Source organism: Podarcis cretensis (genome assembly GCF_951804945.1).
Source record: "Podarcis cretensis genome assembly, chromosome: 1".
NCBI lineage: Eukaryota > Metazoa > Chordata > Lepidosauria > Squamata > Lacertidae > Podarcis > Podarcis cretensis.
The window spans coordinates 30,153,167-30,175,913 of record NC_137170.1 but is presented as its reverse complement, the minus strand read 5'-3'; the positions used below and the strand labels follow the sequence as shown (position 1 = coordinate 30,175,913).

The 22,747-nt window shown below is 43.6% G+C and overlaps 1 protein-coding gene across 8 annotated transcripts in view; it reads left to right on the top strand.

Moving 5' to 3' along the window:
• The window catches only part of NRXN3 (neurexin 3), a 1,235,498-nt gene that overhangs the window by 93,476 nt on the left and 1,119,275 nt on the right, over positions 1–22,747 (top strand). For 7 of the 8 annotated variants that reach the window (XM_079988538.1, XM_079988539.1, XM_079988541.1 and 4 more), the window contains exons 3-4: positions 6,751–6,768; positions 18,574–18,603. In XM_079988538.1, the coding sequence (XP_079844664.1) occupies positions 6,751–6,768; positions 18,574–18,603 (48 nt within the window). Of the gene's footprint in view, positions 1–6,750; positions 6,769–18,573; positions 18,604–21,937; positions 21,950–22,747 lie in introns of all 8 variants that reach the window. The other variant, XM_079988533.1, reaches the window with a different exon arrangement.

Genomic DNA, 22,747 nt, shown 5'->3' with positions numbered 1-22,747 from the left:
GATCAAGTGGCCTAGTAATTGGAGAGGAAGCCTTTCACTACTAGGTCAACAGCTCTCTTTCATCCTGGGTGGTTCCCATCTGACGGCTGTTCAGAAACCTGGAGTAGGGGATTCTCTGTCTGGTTACCGGTAGACAGGTGTCCAGAGAATGCCAGGGAGAATGGAGCTGACTTATACCGTGAAAGCGGGCTGACTGCCCCTCCTTTAGAAGTGGGGCTCTCCTGTGTTGCTCAGTGTCTAGAGGGTTGACTTCTAACATAGGCTTCCCCTGTCCCAGATGCTGTTTAGTCTGTAGAAGTTCAACAAAGGTCTCTCTGCCCTCCCCTCTCTCCTGGATTGTCAGCACAGCACCTTTCATCAGCGACAAAACCTCACATGAAATATTCAAAATAAAATGCCCCAGACATTTCGTGCTACAGCCATGACAATGATCTGAGCTATGCTATCATCTGTTCCTTCTCATCTCTCTTGATCTTTCCCCCATTCCTTTTTGGGGCCTACCCAGGTGGCTACCGCCACACCTGACAAAAGGCAGTCGCCCTGCTGATCTCTATTTCAGCAGAGCTATTAGCATCAAAGAGCAAAAGCAAACAACCTTGGCTTGCAGCTCAGCACTCTACAAAGCCACTGTGAATGGGTCCTTGTGCCTAGGACAAAGGAAATCCAGCCATTGCCTTTTGTCAAGAGACTCCCTTTGCTGTTTCTGAAGTGCTCTGAAGTAGAGAAAGGGATAACCTCTGCCTGGAAGAAAGGCCTGTGATCCTTGGTATTTTAGAAGGGATGTTGTGTCTGCAGTACATTCCGAGTTTCATACAGGACTTTTTACTTCCTTCTTCTGCACAGTGGGAGAAAGTAAAGGGCAAGTAGCAGAAGCTTGCTGGAGCATGAGCAGGCTTTGGAGGTAAGGGGTTATGTATACAGAAGCATGTTCACGGAAGCCTCCACACCATGGGTAGGCAAACTAAGGCCTGGGGGCTGGATTCGGCCCAATCACCTTCTAAATCCAGCCCGCTCACAGCCCGGGAATCTGCTTGTCTTTACATGAGTAGAATGTGTCCTTTTATTTAAAAGCATCTCTGGGTAGTTTGTGGGGCATAGGAATTCATTCATTCCCCCCCTCCCAAAATATAGTCCAGCCCCCCACAAGGTCTGAGGGGCAGTGGACCGGCCCTCTGCTGAAAAAGTTTGCTGACCCCTGTTCCACACCATTGTTTTTAAAGAGAAGCATTTTCAGAAGGGGAAGATTTGGAGTGGGGAAGTGGGTAGAGGGAAAGGTAGGTGCTGAACACTTTCCTTGGCTTTCCCCTTTTCTTTTAAAGTTAGTTAACTTACTTGAAGGTATTTCAGTTGCAAAACCACAACATTACTCAACATTTATATTAAACACCCAGTGGGTGGTGGAAGCACTTGCATGTATTTGGAGGGGGGCAATAGTCATGGAGGGGTTTAAACAACCTTCCTTTGCTGCTATACTGTGCTCTAAATCAACCTTTCCCAGAGTTTCCCCCCCCCCAGTGTGTGTGGGGGACACACACACCATATCTGCATACACACCCAACATCCCTGTGAAGCGAATCGGGACATGACCCAGCCTCTCAACACACTTAAAATCACTCCCCCGCCAACATCTCTGTGCCCCCTTCACAGATACATCCACCTACCTCAGTTACCACCCCTTTCCCACATTGACATACCACTCGGGCCCTCTCTCACTCAGCTCCTCCTTCCCGCCTTCCCTCGGCGCTCACCCCTTTCCCCTCACATCCTGCTGACACGCCCTTTGCGCACCTTCACCCACTGCTCCTTTTTTTGCTCCAACAGTTGCTTGCCAGCCCCCTCCCCTTCCTCTTCCCCTCCCACAACACAAACACACACGTATGGTCACACACGAGGGCTGGAGAGGCTCCTTCCCCTGCAGTTTGTTTTGTTTCCACTGAAGATCTGAGCCAGTGCTACTCGTGCAATGTGAGGCAGAGGAGGAAGAAGCGTGTGGGCCCAAGGTGAGAGTAGTGATGGTGGAGGAATAATTTTTAAATGAATTTATACATGGAATTCGTCAGTTCCTGTTCCAAATGAACTTTCCATGCATGGGACCACCTCTCACATAGAGTGCTCACTTATGTCTGGGGTGCTCGTGGATTGTCTTCTTTTTTAAAAAGCCTGGCTATTAAGCATACAATGTTTATGAAACAGTCAGGCCTTACACTGTATTGTTATTTTTGCAGCATAGTTTTCTTATATTAATGTAATACTATTTACTTCATTCACGAATTGCTTCCCACGAGGCATCCCAAAGCAACTTACCATGTCATAACATATATAATCCTTTCGGTTTCTCAGTTCAGTTACTCGGCAGATATCAAGGCAGCATATACTCCCCAAATATATACCGTATTTTTTGCCCTATAGGACGCACTTTCCCCCCTCCAAAAATGGAGGGAAATGTGTGTGCATCCTATGGGGCGAATGCAGGCTTTCGCTGAAACCTGGAGAGAGAGAGGGGTTGGTGCGCACCGACCCCTCTCGCTCTCCAGGCTTCAGGAAGCTATCCGCAAGCCTTGGGAGCTCGGTGGGAGTTCCCACCGGGCTCCCAAGGCTTGCGGACAGCATCCTGCAGCCCGAAACCTGGGGAGTGCAGCGGGGCGCACCCTGGGCTTCGGGCAGCTCTCTGCAAGCTCTGCAAGGTCCAGGAGCGATGGTGAGGTTGCGCAAGCTTGGGCGTCCCCCGCCCCCAGCCCGGCAAGCTCCGGGAGCAATGGCGAGGTTGAACGCAACCTCGCCATCGCTCCTGGACCCGTTCTGGGGGCTGGGGTTGGGGGAAGCTCGGGCTTCCCCCACCCCCAGCCTTGCAAGCTCCGGGAGCGATGGCGAGGTTGCGCAACCTCACCTTCGCTCCCAGCCCCCCAGCCCCGAGGCTAAAAACGAAGCCAGGACAGCTAGCGGGATCCATTCCGCTAGCTGTCATGGCTTCTTTGCTCTTTGGGGCTCGGGGGGGAAATACCGTATTTTTTGCTCTATAAGACTCACTTTTTCCCTCCTAAAAAGTAAGGGGAAATGTGTATGCGTCTTATGGAGCGAATGCAGGCTGCGCAGCTATCCCAGAAGCCAGAACAGGAAGAGGGATCGCTGTTTTCGCTGCACAGCAATCCCTCTTGCTGTTTTGGCTTCTGAGATTCAGAATATTTTTTTCTTGTTTTCCTCCTTCAAAAACTAGGTGCGTCTTATGGTCTGGTGTGTCTTATAGAGCGAAAAATATGGTAATTTTTCCCCCTTTATTTCCCCCCCCCAAAAAAAAAATAAGTGCGCCCTATGGGCTGGTGCGCCCTATAGGGCGAAAAATACAGTGTGTGTGTGTGTGTGTGTGTGTGTGTATAGTTGCTGTAAATATGTGGACAGTTCTATGCCAGATATTTCATCTGCTATGTGGACCTGTTATAAAATGGCAATAATCCAGAGAACCACACATGTGCAGAGTGGTCTGTTGCCAACAGTGGGAAAGATCTGGCTGGGTGCACAAGGCTACTTTTCATTCAACACAGAAACAAAAAGGCATGCTCTTAAAACTACATTACCCAGATAGGATTTGTCATTGCTTATGTAACCAGCTCTGGGGTTGAGTAAGGAGGTGGCCCACAGCTTTAGGCAAATGGGGCAACAACTACCTGACCATATGGTAGATTATCAGCTAGCCTGCCATATACCTCCCCCAACATAACTTTTACTACTGCTAATACTGATTTAATGGCTGGTGCCATTTAGCAGGCTCTGATTCTCTATAGCCTCATGGAGGAAAGCTGACTCCTGAGCTCTGCGTGGTGGACAGCTTTATGGAAAGTAGGTTCTGTGGGAGGAAGAAAGCAAGGATGACTCCATGCAATAGCAAGAGGTAGCAGCTGCCCCTCCAAAAATATTTTCTCTTATCCCACACAACTGAATGAAAGCACATAGCTTCATGAGCCACAGCAAACCAATTACGGTAGGTTAATGGCTTAAGTTTGAATTAAACATTTAAAAGCCTGCAAGTGAGTTTACGTTTTAAAAAGTTCCTCCCTCTTTCCCCCATCCACTTTTAATCCAGTAAGCATTAGCACTTTGCAGGGGAACATGGGGACATTTTTTCATAGGCATCTTATAATTGCTTTGATGGGGACATCACATTTTTAAATCATGCAGCATAGGAAGGACTCATAAATTAGCTCTGTGACATGATGGTGTGTGAATATGTGTGTGTGTGTTTGGGATGTGACCTTATTAAGGAAATTGATGTGAGTCAAACCTGAGGACTTTTATATAGTAAGACATCTCTTAATTTCTCGTGTAAACATGGATCCATCTAGCCACAAACTAGCAAGAGCTCACATGCAGATGTGGAAAGATGCTTTGGGATAAACACTCTTCTGACATTCAGATTATATTGAGATTACTTACGATCTATAGTATATGCTTGTTACCTCTCCTCATGCTTGATGCTGGGTGGGGTTTTCTTTTCTTTTCCTTTTTTGAATGAGTCTTGCAAAAACCTCCAAAAAGATCTAAGGAAGTACAGTATCTTAGAGCCACCCCTTGAAGATCATCTCAGCTTTTTAAATCTAGTGTTGTTGTTGCTTTTTTATTAAGGTTTGTAATTGTTTTAGCATTAATTGGTTTTTCATAGCTGATTGTGGTCTGTTAGTTGCTGGGTTGGGGAGGTTGTACAGGCAAATGTGATGAAACCATTAAGGGTTCACCCGCAATTCTGCTTGTTCTGCTCCTTCCTCCTGGGAAAACCCCGCTGAATTGGAAGAAAAGTCAATCGTTTTTTCTGTGGATTGAGGTCTGTTCTGATTCAGTGGCAGACAGTGGGTTTGCCCTGGAAAGTGGCTGGACAGATGAAAACACTGCTCAGACCGATGCCTAGAAAGCGTGGGACAAGCAAAAGGCCTCTTAGGTCCATGTTTTCTATATGTGGGACAAGTGGAAGTGCGGATGAGCCCTAATAAGAAAGAGAACTAATGGCTGACTTTGGGATTGACAACCGACCTGCCCTCCAGCAGTTTCTCATTATGGGTTGTAGCATGGGCCTAGCTTTCATAGGTTAACAAGAATTTAAGAAGAGCCCTGCCAAATCAAATCAAAAGCTTATCTGCTCCAGCAGCTCGATGACTGCGCACTCCCTCCATGGTTGGAAGCATAATGCTTCTGAGCAGCAGTTGCTAGAAACTGCAGGAAGGGAGAGGGCTCTTGTGCTCAGGTTCCGCTTGCAGGTTCCCCACAGGCATCTGGTCGGCCACTGTGAGAACAGAATGCTGGACTAGATGGGCCATTGACCACATCTAGCAGGCTTTTAGCTTAGCTTTCCCATGGCAGCCAACCACAGGCAGGGAATGAGGACATGACCCTTCTCTTGCTGTTACTCGCCAGCAAATGATATTCAAAGGCAGCATATTTCCATCATGACTTAGCAGCCATGGGTGGCCTTGAATTCTTTAACCCCCTTTCAATGCGTCTGTGAGCTGGTGGCCAGATTTTACCTTTTCTCAGCCCCCTGGGTCACCTCATCAGGTGACTGACAGCTGGGTGTCCACACCCACTTATCACCATTGGCTTGCAGCCATGGGAGGATGTAGTGATGAAGCAGGATTGAAGGCCCCATCCATGAGGTGATGAGCAGTGAGTTCAGCCATGCTTTTTGCAGGGATCATCACCAGTGAGTTCACCATGGGCAGCTGTTCCAGTTGCATCTCTACCTCCTTTACACCTGATTTTACACATGATGTTAGGTGTGAGGCCGTTGGGTGTGGTTCAAGGAAAATGGCTTGGCAGGTCAATGAGGAGACATGGTAGGCCAAATTTGCCCCATAGGCCAAAGGTTCCCCACTCATGAACTCCAGAAACTAGGTATTTTGCTCTCTACATAATACTGGTCTGCTCATTGTTGCATGCCAGTCACATCCCTGCAGATCACCAAAAGATGCTGTTGGAGCTGCCAACTCAGCAAGGACCAGGTGACACAAGCAGCCAGGAGGTCAATCTGGTTCTAATGCTGATGATTCTGGCTTGGTTCCTTGAACTGACATGCTAAGCCAAGAGCCTGCTGGGTGCAATAGCCACTGAACTATTACCCTTGCCTGGGAAAAGATCATGCATCAAAAACTCCAAAGTTCCCATGTTGTCTGCAATGAAGGATGGTCACAGGAAACAGTGGGCAGAATGTCTTGAAATGGCTTGTCTTTTTATTTTTGTGCTAGCCCTTTGAGGGCTCAGTTTGGAGCTGGTATAAATTCACACAAATTCCCTTTTAGAAAAGGGAACTAATTTTTCTTTTCCTCCTGAAAATAGCTTGAATGTACTTGAATTTATGTGAATGAAGCTATCCTGCTGCAGGGGTTATTCTCTTTATTTCTCCCTTGTTTGAAACTGTGTGTGAAATGAAATGACACAGAATATCCTAACCAATATTCTTGCAGGAGTTGACCTAGGTTGGGCCTATCTGATTCCGGAACCTTTCTCTCCGTCCAGACAGATACGACATCTGACTTACTTCTACATGCACAGAGGAGGGCCAGCCAAGCCCTTTCCCTTGCATGGGTGGGCTGATGACCATAGATGGGTGGCTTTCAAAACTTCTGGATTTGCATGAAATTGATTTCCATGCAAAGAAGCTAAGCTGCTTGTGTGTGCGCATGTTGTGTGTCTAATACTTTCTCTCTCTTTCTCTCTCTCCCTCTCTTCCCCCTCCCTTTCGTGCTTCCTATGAAAATGCTTCATCAGATGTCAATCGTGTTCCAGGTGAGTGTTGTGTTTGCTAGTGTGGAAGGCTACTCTTTTGAGGACTGGGGTGAGCCTAGAGCAAATATTTCAAGCAAGTGATTGGAAAAGTATTAGACTGCAAGGATAGTATTTACAGGTGCAGTGTGGTGGAATGTTTGTTTTTGTCATGATAAAATGGTGAAGAATTATACACAGCAAATGCAATGTCAATGAAGAATAGTGAGGATGCACTGAGTTAGTGGTTTCTTTGGATTCTAACCTATTTCAGGTCAGTTGTTGCTTAAGAAGTGAAGACCTGGTATGCTTCTGTTGCTACAGTGTGAACCTGCCATTACTGAAGAAATGTTGTTTTTGCTGAATTGTTCAAAGGTTTGATGAAAATGCAGCTGAAATAAGAAGCAGTAAATAATCTAAAAAATATAAAGTTCATTGTTGTCCTGGAATATTCCTTAGAGCATATAGTCTAAGGGTTTTCTTCATTTGTAATATGTGTGAATGAATGAATGAGGCTTTAGATGCAATTTCATTTTGTGCTCTTCCAGCGTTTTGGATTTATCCACCCCAAGGAAATATTCATCCGCAGAGAATGCTGACTCCCAATTCCTGGGTGGTTTCCCCTGCTTAACATTACTGTATAGCCTTCACTTCTGGGGTGGAGGATGTTGATCTGATGAATGAACAAACAATATTAAAGATCTTGGTTTGCCTGCCACTGAAGTCTCTGGCCATATAGTGAACTCACAACCCAACTGCTGTGTTTTTCACATCCATGGAAGCTTTGCTGTGTGATAGGTGCTGTACCAGCTTCTGAGAAGAGGAGAAGACCAAAACTAGGGATCAAGATTCATGCTTCATGCCAACGTGTGTAACTTTCCACCATTTTTTAAAAATGAGAAGCAGTCTCAGGAAGCTTGTACAGTGGCAGGGATGGGTCACTCAACCATGATCAAATGTATCCCCTAGCTGCTTTTTTGTAGAGAGTTTTCTCTCTCTTTCTTATCAAGGTGAGAAGGATAAACTGATAGCCAGGGGTGGGGAACCTGCAGCTCTTGGGTCGAATTTGGCCCAGGGGACTGCTTTCCTCAAACTATGCCCACTTGCCCCCAGTGTTGGGTGTGGGGCAAATAGAGATATGGCAGTATTGACTGCATTGCACAGATCTCCATGGGGAACCCAGTTGCTTGGCCAATCCTTGATGAATCAGTCACATCAGTTTCCCTGGAATAGCAAGTAGAGTTGAAATTGCTGTCCAGCAGCTGATGTGTGAGGAGTTCAGCCCAGCCAGATCAGCTGTGTTACTGAGTTCCCTGTGAGGAACTCAATCATGCAGCCAATCTCTGTAGAAAACACCTTTGCTGGCCCTGTGTACAGTGCTCTGTCAAGCACAGGGATGGCAAATCCCTTGCACTGTAGTTCCTTAGTGCCTGAAGAAAAGCTGGCTGTTGGGAAATGCTGTGCAAGGGGCTTTGACAGGCAGAGATTTTTATGTTGCTAAACCTGCCTTGGTACCTCACATTGAACAGTGGGTAAGAAATCCAATAAATGATAATGTGAATTAATCATCATAATAAATAACCATCATAATTAATCATCATGATTAATAATCTTTCTCTTAAGTCATTCGATTTACACCCTGGACTGTAACTCCCCCTGCCCAAAATCAATCAAGTCAAGAGTGCAAGTTAATCTACAGTTCTCTTCCTATTCTCTCTGTATCATGCTTTCTTCACTCACCATACGCACCATATTAGCATGGAATAAGGCAGTACATCCTCACAACACAACTGATAATAAGGGTGGAAGAGGTCATGTGACACTGTGTTTTTTCTAGGCATGATTCCGAAAGAGATTTGATCAACTAATAACACCCATCTCATATTTGCCTTTGCAATGTGTTTTCCCTCTCTAAATGAACCGGGTATTCATACACAATTCAAAATGGACATCATGTCATATAACTTAGATAAGAATAGAAGTCAAAATCTCCCCTGCCCTCCCAGAACAGAAGATTCAGGGTGAGGGCTTCCATGGAAAGGAGTTAAGATGCATGGAAATTAGTTAAGATGCATGCAAAGCATTTTTCAGCACATCTGGTGCTGGAAGAAGAGTTATAGGATATTTGTAAGAGTGGCAAAATGCCTAGTTAGCTCTCATTTGGCACCTGCTTCACAATAGTCCTCGCACAACAGCACCCCTCTCAATTCAAGATCCGCTCACACCCCTTAACTATTGCAGCTTAGTTAAATTTCCTTAACTGATACAAGTGGACTTGGCATTCTCTGAGCACCTGTTGCGTACACACAGGCTTATGTGCCCTTCCCCACACCCTCCCTCTTCTCCTGGAGATATTCTATGGATATGCCTATATGCAATTACGTGTCACTGTCAGCAGTAGGTGCATTCAGCAGGCAGGGTGTGCAAAGGGGCACATTTTCTCATATATCTGGTGCCTTGGCCTTACCTTACTTCAAATTTGGCAAAGCTGATAAAATTGCCCTGAGGATTGGATCTGGCCTGTAGGTCCTTAGTTGGCCATCCCTGTTGCAGCCTGTTTTGATGCAGAAAAGTGCCCCAGGCTGCTGCTATGTGAGACTGTTTATAGATTTATGGGACAGTTTAGGAATTTTCTTTATCATGCAACTATTTACCCGCAGGCAGCAGTAGGGCTGCAAAGGACTTGTATTGATGAATTGATTCATTTTATTTGCCTACTAGACAGGCCACAACTAATACCCCAGTCAACAGCCTAGGATTGGCTGTCACAAAGTGCTTGACCCCAAGACTTTCTCTGTGGGCAAGCCAAAATCGAGTGAACTGGCATTTGATTTGAATGAACTCTTTTATTTGTGTGCCAGCCATCTCATTTTTTTAGACTACCATTCCTGTTAGCATGGAGCCCACCAAGAGGAACAATCAGCTGTGATGCTCCTCGCCCTCTTTAAGAGCCACTTCATAACTTTTCTATTTCAGTTTAGAACTGCAAGCATGTTTTTGGTCAATAGGGCAAGGTTGGCTTGGCTGCTATTTGCTCCACCTCTCAGTCCCTGCAGACTACCAGGTCTCTGTGAATCCTTTTGCCACTGATGTATAGTGAAGTGTCATTGCCAGCCAGGTCTCTCACGTTCATATCCTCAGGGACTCGCCACATGCTTGCTTGTTTTTAAAACAATTCCACTTTTCCATAAATCATCCTCAAAGCAGATAACACTGTTTTATTTTTATAACAACAAATTCAACAACCAATAAATAATGATGCAGCAACAGGGACTCAAGGTGGCTTACAGCTAAAACAGAAACAATTAAAGGCATAGAAAAAAAGCACATATTCAAAACCAATTAAACATTAGTAGAATTGAAATATATCAATATCTATATAAAATATCTAATAGAACATAGATGGAAAGAGGCTGGAGTGCCCTCCATCACTTTTTAAATTGTAGGGTCTTAAAAAAACATATTGTCTTGCATAGAGACCATTTTCTTTCTTAGCAAGGCCTTTATTAAGGTATAGGATTGATAGCAATTGAATAGTGGGGACCATGCTGTTTGACCTTATTTCTGCCAATACCACCACTTCTGGACTCACTTGGCTACTAAATTACAGTAGATGAGGCTACTGAGATTTCTGTGTCGTTGTGGTTTTGCACATTCTTACCTGGGAGTCTCAGAAACCATTAGCAAACATGCTTCATCCAATGGCTGTGGGTGCGTCACCAGCATCAGATTATTATTATTATTATTATTATTATTATTATTATTTAGTATTTAGTATTTAGTATTTAGTATTTATACCCCACCCATCTGGCTGAGTTTCCTCAGCCACTCTGGGCCTTCCAACTGAGTGTTAAAAACAAGACAGCTTTTAAAAACAATACAGATAGCCCCTTAAGGTTTCTAAGGCTAGCAAAGAAGCTCTCAGTGCAAGGGTAAAGTTGATAAAGAACTGAAGTTAGAGCATTTGATTAGAAATTTGATTAGTTCCTGTGAAATCTTAAAAGAGACAGATTTGGAGGGAGAAATTGTTGGGGAATCAAACACTTTGATAAGACTTGTGGGTTTTGTTTGTTTGTTTGCTTGCTTACTTATGTAGCCTGCAATGCCATCGACACAATAAAGGTTCAATAGTGGTAATAATAATAATAATAATAATAATAATAATAATAATAATAATTTATTATTTATACTCCGCCCATCTGGCCACTCTGGGTGGCTTCCAGCAAACACTAAAACACAGTAACGTATTAAAAGCCTCCCTAAACAGAGCTGCCTTTAGATGTCTTCTAAAAGTTTCATAGATATTTTTCTCTTTGACATCTGGTGGGAGGGCGTTCCACAGGGCGGGTGCCACTACCGAGAAGGCCCTCTGCCTGGTTCCCTGTAACTTGGCTTCTTGCATCTTGCCACTACCGTCAGAAGGCCCTCGGCACTGGACCTCAGTGTCCGGGCAGAATGATGGGAGTTGAGACGCTCCTTCAGGTAAATTTATGCTGGACGATCCACACACCCTTCCACTTTATTAGTGGTCAGTGCTGCTTTCCCAAGGTTGCTGCATTATTGCCATCTGGAAGGGCATTCTTGCACCACAGGACAATAAAATTGGAACAGCCCCTCCCCCAATACCCCATTTGTGGTATGAAAAATTATAGAATTACAGAATTTCAGAATTTCAGCAAGAAGCTATGGAGCATGCACCTATTGGAAATGAAGCAGCATGCCCACTTCAAAACCTTTGCAGTCTCAAACCGTATTGAAAGTGAGGTTGTGCGTAACTGCCTCAATATAATGGTTAGCAGGAATCATCATAAATGCACACTAAAAAGGATGTCTGGGGGCGCTTTAAGACTAGCTGAAGCCCCCAGGATTCCAGCTTCTCTTCCTCTGTTACCTTTACAGACTTTCTGTGGCTTTCCCCTAGGATAGTCCTGCTTCCTAGCTCTTGTTTCTGTTTGCCAAGTTACTGGTGCCAGAATGCTATGTCCTACTTCATAGGAACTGAAGAGCTGTCATTTCTGGGTCCAAATTGGCCTTCAGACCAGAAGAGCTCACCTGCTCATAGTAGATGCTAACAGCTGTGAACAAGTAATACACAGCTTGGCAGCTTGGTTGCTGTGTAGCTTTTCGCTGGGGATTTCTCAGGAGCCCTCTCTTAACCTTGCTGAAATGGATGGAGGTTGCACAGCACTGGTGGTTGTTGAAGTGTGCCCAGTATTTATGTTTTAGATTGCGGATCCTTTACACCAGCACAGCTTCTCATTCACTTAGGTCACCCTTATATGAACACTTGTATTCCCATCCCCCCATTTTCCTGCATGTATTGGTTTGGTAATGCCAATACTTAAACAGTACAAGACAGAAAGATAATATATTGACACAAGTCCCAGCAAAATAACCAATTATACCTTAAAAGCCAGCTGAAAAGAGAGAAATGTGTCAAACTTTTGGTGAAGGAAAGAGAATCCTGGTGGATTTCCACTGAGAAAGTGGTCTGTAAGTATAGGAGCACCACCAAAAAGGTCTTGTCTTTTGAATACGCCCACCTACAATTCCATATGGATGCGGTGGAGCACAGGGCCTCTGTCAAGAGCAAGTCAGCAGTAAATCACATGGCATAAACAAAGTTAACTCTTTATAAGAAACAACAACAACCAGGTTCTGCACAGGAATGTCAGGCCTGATAAGCACAGCTACTCTTCTTCAGTAGGCCCTGCCCCTATGAGGCGGTGTGGCTCTATGAGGCCACCTTCCCACAGCTGCCTAAGTGCCCTCCTCTCCCAGGTTTTCCCCAAGTAATCTGAGACTGCACCTGTGTGCCTGTCTGTGCTCCTCCTGCTTCATGCCTCTCCAGGTTCTGGGAGACCAGGAGGGAGGGGAGCTTGTCACAGTAAGAGGGGGAGGAACCTTCTGCTTCTTCACCAGTCTGACACATCTCTGCCTCTTGGCCTCCCTCATCCCACTCTCCTGCTTCTACTTCTGGTTCTGGTATTCTCTCTGCCCCAGACTCGCCCTTCTCACCAAGCCATGCTACCTCTTCAGCTTCCAACACCTCTTCCTGCTCCCAGTCTTCTCCCTCTGACCACTGATCATCATCATCTCACCACCTACCCTGGCTTGGAGCCTTCTTCCTTTGGGGGTTCACCCCAGTTGGTTCCTCCCACTATTCCTCTGCGTCCAACCAGTCCTTAACAGCTTCTATGGTCAATGTTACTGCACAGGAAGGTTCATATGGGAGCATGTGATCTCTGGGGTAACCTGATCCTAAGCTGCTTAGGGTGTGCATATAAGCAGGCTTCTCCATGTGCATCCTTACCTGTAAGAGGAACTTCATATGCAGACAGGTGCTAACTCTGGTTCATAATTGTAAAATTCTACCCAATGGCTGTAGCTGTATAGCTGCTTCCCGGTCAATTGAAAGTAGCTTTCTATGTAGCCCATATTTCACCTCTAACCCCACCCCTCTTTCTAACATTGACAGACTTACTTCTAAAATGGACACCTTGAGCAGGAATGAAAGAGATGAAAAAGCACCAGTCACCTGTTGGGGAAGTGAGAGACTCTCACAATTTCTGCTGCCTCCCTGAACAAGTGGATGAGTGGTGTGACTAATAATTTCATCGGCACAATGCAGGGTCTCAATGTTGCTAGGTTGGGATTAGCAATGGGCTAATTCAAGCAGACAGCAGCTCACTGTGTGTGTGCATATCTAAATTGGAGCCATTCTTTCTAAAAGAGATCAATAACTTCATTAAAACTTTCCTCTTATAGACTTAATTATAAATTAAAATGAATTCTTCCACTGTTCTAAATTTGAAAGTTCAGCCATGTACATAATTAACGGTTTATTCCCATAATAAAATATTTTATTCATATTTACAAATGCTCTGTTTCTAGACCACTTATTTGGAAATCACACGTGAAATCACACGGAAGGAATGAAGGTTTAAAATTTGCACAGTTCTTCCAACTGCATTCTTGCTATTTCCCATTATGTGTATATTTGCACATGGTCAGAAGTGGGATGTGCTCTAATTCATTCATAGTATTGGTTAGAATGAGATTTCACTTAAATTTAACAAAGGGAAGATCCAGTTCCATGACATGGCCGGCTACCATCTTGGATTTATTTGCACATGATCTCTTCTGCCCCCAAATGCTCAGAGCACAGTTCAAGATGGCAGCAATTTGATGAGGCTTCCTCAAGACTCAGTCAAGTAAGCTGTTCAGTTTCGAGGGTATTAGATATAGCAATATTTGGAGAGTGGAATATTTTGCAACAAGCCCTTGATTACACATTCTTTGCTATGTAAAGCTTCTTACTGGCACACATCTACCCACTCTTTGGTCATGCTATTTATCTAGTTCCTGTTTGTGGGAACTTCCATTTAAATGCCTGTACGAGCCATATGTGTGCCATTAAAACTTATTAAACAGAGTGCAGAAAAGTAACTTGAATCCTCTGCAGCCTCTCATACTCTTACCACATCAGCATATTACTCCTGAAAATCTCTTCCCCTGACACTGACAGAGACTTAGTCCTAAGATGGGCATCTCAAGTGGAGATGGAAGAGGTGGCATAGCACAGCTGTTTTGTGTAATTGGATTGGAAATGGGCCTCAGGCTACAATATCTCTGCTTAGCTTCTGGCTGGCTGTACTGCTGGGGCCTGTAAGGAGCCCCTTGGCTACTGCATATGCCATTGATGTATTGGATGAGAATGACTGTTTTCTAGCCCAGCTACAGGTGTGCCCAGTGGCGAAGGATGGGTGGGCACTATGTATGCTGGAGGCTAACAACTCATCACATCCTGTCCAACAGAAACCCAAATCCTTTGAGAACCTCTCTCTCTTTGCATTGCATTCCTCTGTAATGCTTTCTTTCTTCGTAGTTCAGGACCTTCTTTTAAAAGGAAATCTGGTTTTTATTTAGGTGACTCAGAGTTCAAGATTCCCAGTTATGGTTGGAAGCTAGCCCTATCGCTCGATAGAATCCAAGGCTATGTGCCTGGTAGTGCTCTGAGGGATAAAGTCCAGTTCTTGCTGTGCTGTTAGTTTCGTTCTGTGATTCTTTCCTGCTGCCATTCAAAGGTAGAAATGGTAGTCTTTGGGCCTAAATGGAACCATTCGTCTTCCAACATGCTAACAAAGTCTTTTTGTTCCAGCTGATACACACAAAAAACACCCCTCCACCCAGTTCAACATTTGCTGAGTACAACAGGACAAGCTATAATTAAGAAGAACAAAAAGACTCCATCGTCCTTCATGGCTTCAATCACTTGTCATTTTAAGCTGTTTTTTTTTTTAAAAAAAGAAAATGTACTTCTCTTACTTCTTTATGTTTAGTGGCTTTAATTTTCCTGCTCTGTAAGTGCTAAGAGCTTGAGCATAATTAAGCACGACAAAAAGGCTGCAGTTCCAAGGTTTCCATTGTAACTACCCCACCCTACCAAAGTGCCCCCTAATAAGTCCTCAGATATGAGGACCACTGCTTAATTGCATTGCTCTTTCATGTAATTGTGCTCTGAAGCTACTTTTTAAAATGTCCTTATGGCTTCATGCAGATCCAAGGGTTGGCCCTTAAGCACTTTGTGCAATTAGTGACACTTAATTCTTTACTTTCATATAGAAAGTGGAACTGTACACTTCTGATTTTTATATACAGACAACTTTAACTCTTGAAAACGGTACTTGGAGATCTAGCGTGATTAAAATTAACCTTTTAAAAGATTACGCAATCATGTTGTACTTAAAACTCCAAGGTTTAGTTTTTTTTTGCCCCCACAAATGTGACATTTGGTCTCAATAGATGCATCTGTTTTCAAGGATGTGGGTCAGTGTTAACTTTGTGCTTTTCCTTAGTCTCTTATCCAAAGTAAAATTTAAAATGAATTGGCTGGGACTTCAGATGGATAACTGCCTACTTCAGGATCATTAGTTAAGAAGCTTCTTACAGCCATTTTGCAGTTGTTATTCACTGTGTATAGAGATTTGTTAACGGGCCACTTCACATTTGGCATTCCGTATTGAGAAACAGGTTTCCAGCACAAAATACTTGAGAGCTGTGTTAGCTATGATGGAGTGTTGCATTTGTTAAATTATTATGCATGTCTCTAATATTTATAGGGGACGCAGGTGGCGCTGTGGGTTAAACCACTGAGCCTAGGGCTTGCCAATCAGAAGGTTGGCGGTTCGAATCCCCGTGATGGGGTGAGCTCCCGTTGCTTGGCCCCTGCTCCTGCCAACCTAGCAGTTTGAAAGCACGTCAAAGTGCAAGTAGATAAATAGGTACCACTCTGGCGGGAAGGTTAACGGCTTTTCCATGCGCTGCTCTAGCTCGCCAGAAGCAGTTTAGTCATGCTGGCCACATGACCTGGAAGCTGTACGCCGGCTCCATCGGCCAATAAAGCAAGATGAACACCGCAACCCCAGAGTAGGCCATGACTGATCCTAATGGTCAGGGGTCCCTTTACCTTTACCTTTAACATTTATAGAAGCAACCTCTTAGGATGGACCCATAACTTTGCTGTAGGAAGGGGTGACATTTGTTGGTTGGTTTGTATGTTTGCGTATATTAAGCACTAAAAGAAAGTAAATGTTTGTCGTGTTTATTTATTTTTAAAATTACCTTCTTTTTGCAAGAGTGCAGCATATTTCTAGCATGTAGAAGAATTTTGGTTCATTTGTTTTGAATTAAAACATTTCTACATAAACAATGTGTAAATTGTTTGCGTATGATTCTATAATTCTATGAATTGAGAACCCATTGATTTATAAAATATGTTTTTGTATTGCATATGTATTCTTTACATGTCCTAACCCATATCCTTCCATGTACTAACCTAACTTGTGAGCGCCTCTGTTCTCGCCAAACACGAGCTATAACCAAGAGCAAACCTTAGCTATAGCTCATGTTTAGCAAGAAGAGTGCTTGATCACAAGTCCGTAGCCTCAGGTGACACACTAAGCTAAACCTTCATTCAGCTCACTATGGCATGGCAGGAAAAAAAGCCATGGAGGAGCAAAACAGCTGAGCACTTCTCTCTGGGAGCCCATAAGTTCACTTGCTGTTGGTCATGTCAGAGTTTAGCTTAGGGTGCCAGGCAAGCCAGGGTCATGTAGGCAATGTTTGAGGGGACAAGTTTGGAAATCAAATATTGCAGTTCTCTTTTCCTGTCAGAAGATAACTGCAGTTGATGCTGCTGCTGAATAATAACCAAATTCGGGTAAGGCCCTGTGTTAGTTGACTTACTATTCTACTTTTAACATTTCTGTGCTGCTTTTAAATTTTAATTTACTGGAAGTGACCTTGGGCTAGTCACACTTCTCTGAAGTCTGTCAGCCTCACTCACCTCACAGAGTGTTTATTGTGGGGGAGGAAGGGAAATGAGATTGTTAGCCGCTTTGAGACTCCTTAAGGGGAGTGAAAGGCGGGATATCAAGTCCAAACTCCTCCTGCCCTCCTCCTCCTCCTCCTCCTCCACAGTTAGCAGTAGTAAAAATACACAACCTCAAGTCCAGGATAAGAACAAGTGATGCTTCAGTATTTCTGGAACTATGTAGATGTAAACTTGAGCCATTCCTCAAATGAAAGACCGCTGGGAATCCAAAATAGAGTCCAATGTCAAAATAGGATATAAATAAGAATAATACATTTTAAAAACTATGAAACTTGTAGCAAACTTCAATTACACATTGGTTTCTTGTTGCTTCAGCACTTCTTTTTCATGGGTAGGTTGTATGACATGCTTCAGCATATTCCAGGGCTTAAATTGCTTTTACAGCATTCATAAGAACTGAACAAACATATGTTTTTTTCTTCCTAGGCATCAGTGGCAGAAGGAACCATAAATTGAGTTGTGCAAGAATATCCCCAAATGAAATAAAAATGCAACATTCAATCATATCTATTCAAAACAAAAGCAAATAATAATAATAATAATTCAGGACATGTCTTAATCAAAAGAAATCTGTTGCATTTATTTTTAGTAGAAGGAAGGGATGGGATTGTAAAACATGTGGCTTCTGATTCTGCCCCCCCCCCCCAATCCTTAGTAATCTTGAACATTTAAATATGTGTGTATATGCATATACATACACGCACAGTTATTACAAATAGTAATCCCCTTCTCTGGTGGAGAGTTCTTTTGGATGAATATTTACTTTGGATGATCTGGATTTTAAATTTCTAAGGGTGAAGGAGTAGAAAAAGATAAACAAATTACTAAAAACATGAAAACTGCTGTTGATTGAAAAAACTTCAAAGGTGCATCTGATATCTCCAAACTCTAAGATACTGCCCATACAAATTCTGGAGAAAAGTGGCAGCTACATGAGCATAGCTGTGTACGTGTGTTGTGGTGGAGCTTGTGTGTGTATGCTTGTGTATATCCAAAATGAAAACCAGAGATATGCAAAGGATTTGTGGTTAATGGCGGTTTGTAAGACCTTTATCAGGAATAAGGATTAGCTTTTTGACATGTTTTGTAAAATGAGAGTGAAAGCCTGCAAACCAAGTGTCTGACGCTGACATCTGACTAAGAACACACTCCTTCCATTAAAATCTGTGGATGTTTTCTCACTGACATCAATGGTATCTTTTCTCTGCAGCCCAAGCTTTCCCCTTTAATATGGAAAGTTGTGGTGTGTGTTTGTGTGCATGCATGCACATGCAATTTCATGCATGGAGCACAGTATCCATACTTCCTCATCAAGTATGTGGTGATTGCCAATACTATTGGGCTATATAAATGATAGACACATGCATCTTCCTATATTTGCCTTTCTCCTTTTCTACTACCTTTCTCACTTCCTTTCTTTCTCTTTCTCAAAGGCCTTTCACACCTGATGATGGGTGAACAAGGTAAGTCTTTTCTTTCCTGCTTTTGCCAGTGCCTGACTGTGGCCACAATGACCCATGCTTCTTTCTAGTCCTGGCTTGGCTTGCATAAGCCCATATCCCCAAAGCAGCCCAACTGCTTTGTTTCCACCCCCCCTCTCTTGCCTTTCCATCACTCACTTGCCGAACTTTGGGCTGTGCAACCAATGCTCAAGAACAGCTTCCCTGTCCCCCACAGCCTGGGCACTTCTAGATGTTTGGGACTCCAGCTCCTATCTGCCCCAGCAACTGTGGGCAGGATCCATGGGAGCTGTAATCTAAAATATCTGGAGGACCTCAGACTGGAAAAAACTGTATAATTCTGGGAAGTTTGAAGTCAGGTGTTCTGACAATGAATTGAAGTGATGAAAGGGAAATTAAGAGAACTGCAAACATGCTCCTTCTCTTCATATACTCACCAGCCTTTCTGTCTTTGTTTTGAAATCTGACACACTTTCTTTACCTGTTTGGTAAACATGGTCTTCAGAATTTCACTTCCCATTTCAGGGGAAATGTTCTGCAAGAACATACTTAACGGGTTTCACAAAATGACCCTAGATCCTTGAAGACAATTTAGAGCTTATGGTCTTTTTGTTTCCAACCTGCAGCTTATGGTATTCAAATACGTTCAGAACGCATTGTTCCAACAAATGAAGTTTGGTATAACCCAGGGCTGGATTGCACAATGAATTGCCTCTAAATCAGAAGCTTTGTTTTTGTTGTTTGGGCCAGATGTTATTGTGCATTGATTGAATTTGGCAGAGGGAGCTTATTGGCCTCATGCTGGGCAGAAAGTAATGGTGTAAAGTTTGGATAAAAGCAAGCAAACATTCAGGAATTAGGTACGGAAGAGAGAGGATTTGATGCAGCTGTGGCATGATCTGCCTCTAGATATGGCAGAGATGCTGGATTCACACCCTCCATTTCAGCGAACAACAAGCAAATATTGAATGGGTCAGTTGAGGAAAGTGGTTCCTTGTTCAGAAGGGTGGGTCCATAAAGTTTTTGGTCCCAGGTACTATAACTCAGTGTAACTGAGGAATCATCTGAACCTTCAAATCAAGAGTTCTCTTTCAGTCCACATGTGTAAGGTACACTCTGCCTCTGCTGATTCAGGCCAAGCAGCTGAGGCCCCTTAGGAAGCAAGGAGCTGAATTGGGATGGCAGCAGTAGGAGGCAAGTCAGAGCTATAAAGCTATCCTGGAACATAATTGTTCCTCTTTTGCTACATTGGCACAAAGAGAGACATATCCTTTTGCAGCCACTACAAAATCCTTGCCCTAAGATGTGGCACAGAGCAATCCAGTTCTACTTGCCAAGCAACCCCCTTTATTGAACATCTTGTTAGGTGAGGCTAGCACAGACTGCCACTGGTCTTCCTGCTGGGTCTGAAAAGAGCCCCTGTAGGATGAAATGAGAAAGGGGTCAAAAGACACTTTGCTACAGTAGTAAGGCACAAACATGAAATGCTAGCGTGTGCTGCTTTGCCAGATCACCCTTCTGTTAGCCAGATTGTTGTTGTGATTGCATCTTTCTGTTAAAGCCATTGCCAAACAGGTAATGGAGAACTGAATTTTGCCCAGCTAATTTAGAATACTGCTGAAATTATATCTCACCAGTGAAAGTTCTCTGGTTAAAGTAAAAGTAAAAATCTTAAACCATAAGCTTGAAGACCAATGCAGAGTGATGCCACTGACCAGTTATTTGAAATTCAGGTACATTTCCAAAGGGCCAAGCTACATGTACATAATTGTATAGTTTTGCCTTTGAGTGAAGTTCCTGCCCCTTAAATTGCCAGGGAAGCAAAATCTGGATCAGGACCCTTGCAGGGGGTGGTGGTGGTGGTAGGGAGGCTTTGACCTTTTGCCCTACACTGCACCTTCAGTGTGAATGTATTGATCCCTCCCCAAGGAAAATTGCAGATGTTTCTGGAACCAGTTTGAGATTGTAGCAGGGGCCAAACGACTAATGCCCTCCATTGCTCATGCTAGGGTCCGGATCCAGATCAGGCTCCTCATTCTCACAGTTTGTGGAAACCAAAGGTGGAACAATACAGTTAAGGACCAGTGGCGTCTTGCCCCTAAGTTTTAAGATGGTGGAGCAGCCTGGGTGTCTGCCAGGAAGCTTAGTGGACCCAATCTCAGTTCCTGATCTGTCACTGCTATTGTTGCATTAAGAGCCTCTCTTCCTTCTCTCTTTTTATTCTGAGTACTTGGCTGGGTTCCAAGGAGCTCTTCACTTGTCTCTTTACCCCTGCTTCATTTTTCAGCTGGTCTGTAGCCAGGTATGGTAAGCTACCATAGAGTAAATACTGCAGTTGACAAGTCCCAACTGCAACACTCGGGTGTAAAGGGACTGTGACAGCAGGCTCTTCGGGAACCATGAAAAGCTCATGTTATACCAGCCAGATTCTTGAAAAGGCATTACATTGTGGAGTATGCATCTGTCAAAGCAAGTGGTGAAATGCCTGCTTTATACAATTTGAGTCACTGGCCCATAGGTTTCAAGCTGCTGCCCATTCAGTTTGAAGACACTCTTGTGACTTCAGCCTGCCTTTGATAAATGACAGTGGTTTCTTCATCCTGCTTCCCCTTGCCTGGTGTCTATACTAGGAACCAATGACCTCTGGCATTTCTTCCCATCACCATCCTGTACCTATCTCATTGTGTCAAGTAACTGGCTGTATTTTTCTTTCCAGCTAATTCTCTCCACTGTTCCATCCCGATGAATATTTATATAGTGTGTATAAAATCCTAACGTACCTGTGTGACTCAATAAATGCATATTGTATTCAGTGGCAATATAATATAGAGAAACAATGTGTGTGTTTGTGTATCTGGAACAACTGCACAATCTTATTTATCCTACATCCCCAATTGGTAGGTGGAAAATATTGGGCCAATATATTTCCACAGGAGAAACCCCTCCCTTTGCCCCATGTGTTAACCTTTGTTTTCCTTGTAGTTTTGGTTTTGATGTGTGCTGTGCGTTGCTGATATGCTGCTATTGCATGCACAACCTGCCTTTCTCCATGTAAATTTGGAGCTAAAGTGCTTAAATAGTTACCTACTTATCTGTCTTGTGTGGTTTGCTATTCCCTCTTCTTAAAAAGTGTGCTTTGGGTGTATTTTTCTCCCTTTTGTGCTGTGTTCATATGCTTATTTTCATGTTGTCTGTTGGTGATGTGCACAGTGATCTAATTTTAATTTTTGTTATTTTCTTTAAATCCTCCTTCCTGCTCTTTTCTCTCGCCTTCCCCCCTCGGTGGACACTTCTCCGTACCTGTGCTTATGTGGACATACAACTTCATACCTTATAGGTAGAAGTAAAGGTAGAGATCATTTTCTTTTAAAAAGAATGGCTCTGATTGTTTATATGCTTGTAAAATGTTTGTGTGTCATCTTTTAAAAATCTGTGTGGTCCATACTAATGCTTTTATTTAAAAAGAAAACGATTTTGCTGAATCATCTGTTGTGCTAACCCCTAAGAAAAGATATTTTGGGTTGTGGTCTGCCCTGTGACATTTGGAAATGCACAGGCTGCTGTGTGGGTTTGATCAACACAGGAAACAGTCTGATGGCATGGGACAACTAGTTGCCACTGTTGTTTCTGGCACTTGGATCTCAAGTGCCATCTTTGGAACTTCTCACTTGTGTTACAGCAGGGACGCGGAGCCTGCAGCCCTCCAGATGAACTTCAGCTCCCATCAGCCCTGCCCAGCATGTCCAGTGGCCAGGGATGATGGGAGTTGTAGTCCAACAGGATATGGCCCTTTATCCTTGTATCACAGCACCGGTAAATGAAACCAGCACCAGGTAGGCAGCCTTCATACTTAGTAGATCTATTAATAAAATAGCTGGGGCCTGCCATCTTGAGTTTGTGGGCGTTGTATTGGTGCAATTATGTCCAAACATGGAATCAGCTGGATGTGGGTGGATCATGGCACAACGCATATTCACTTTATGGAGGAACAGTCTTCTGCTCAGAAAAAAGAGATATAGAAATGATAATGAAACTTAAAATGAAGAAAACATACTCCAATGTATCTGAAGTGGCCATTGTTATTCGAAATGATTGGAAGAGCACCATACTTGTGGAGTCTTAACAGGGTAAAAATCCACTCTTCAAA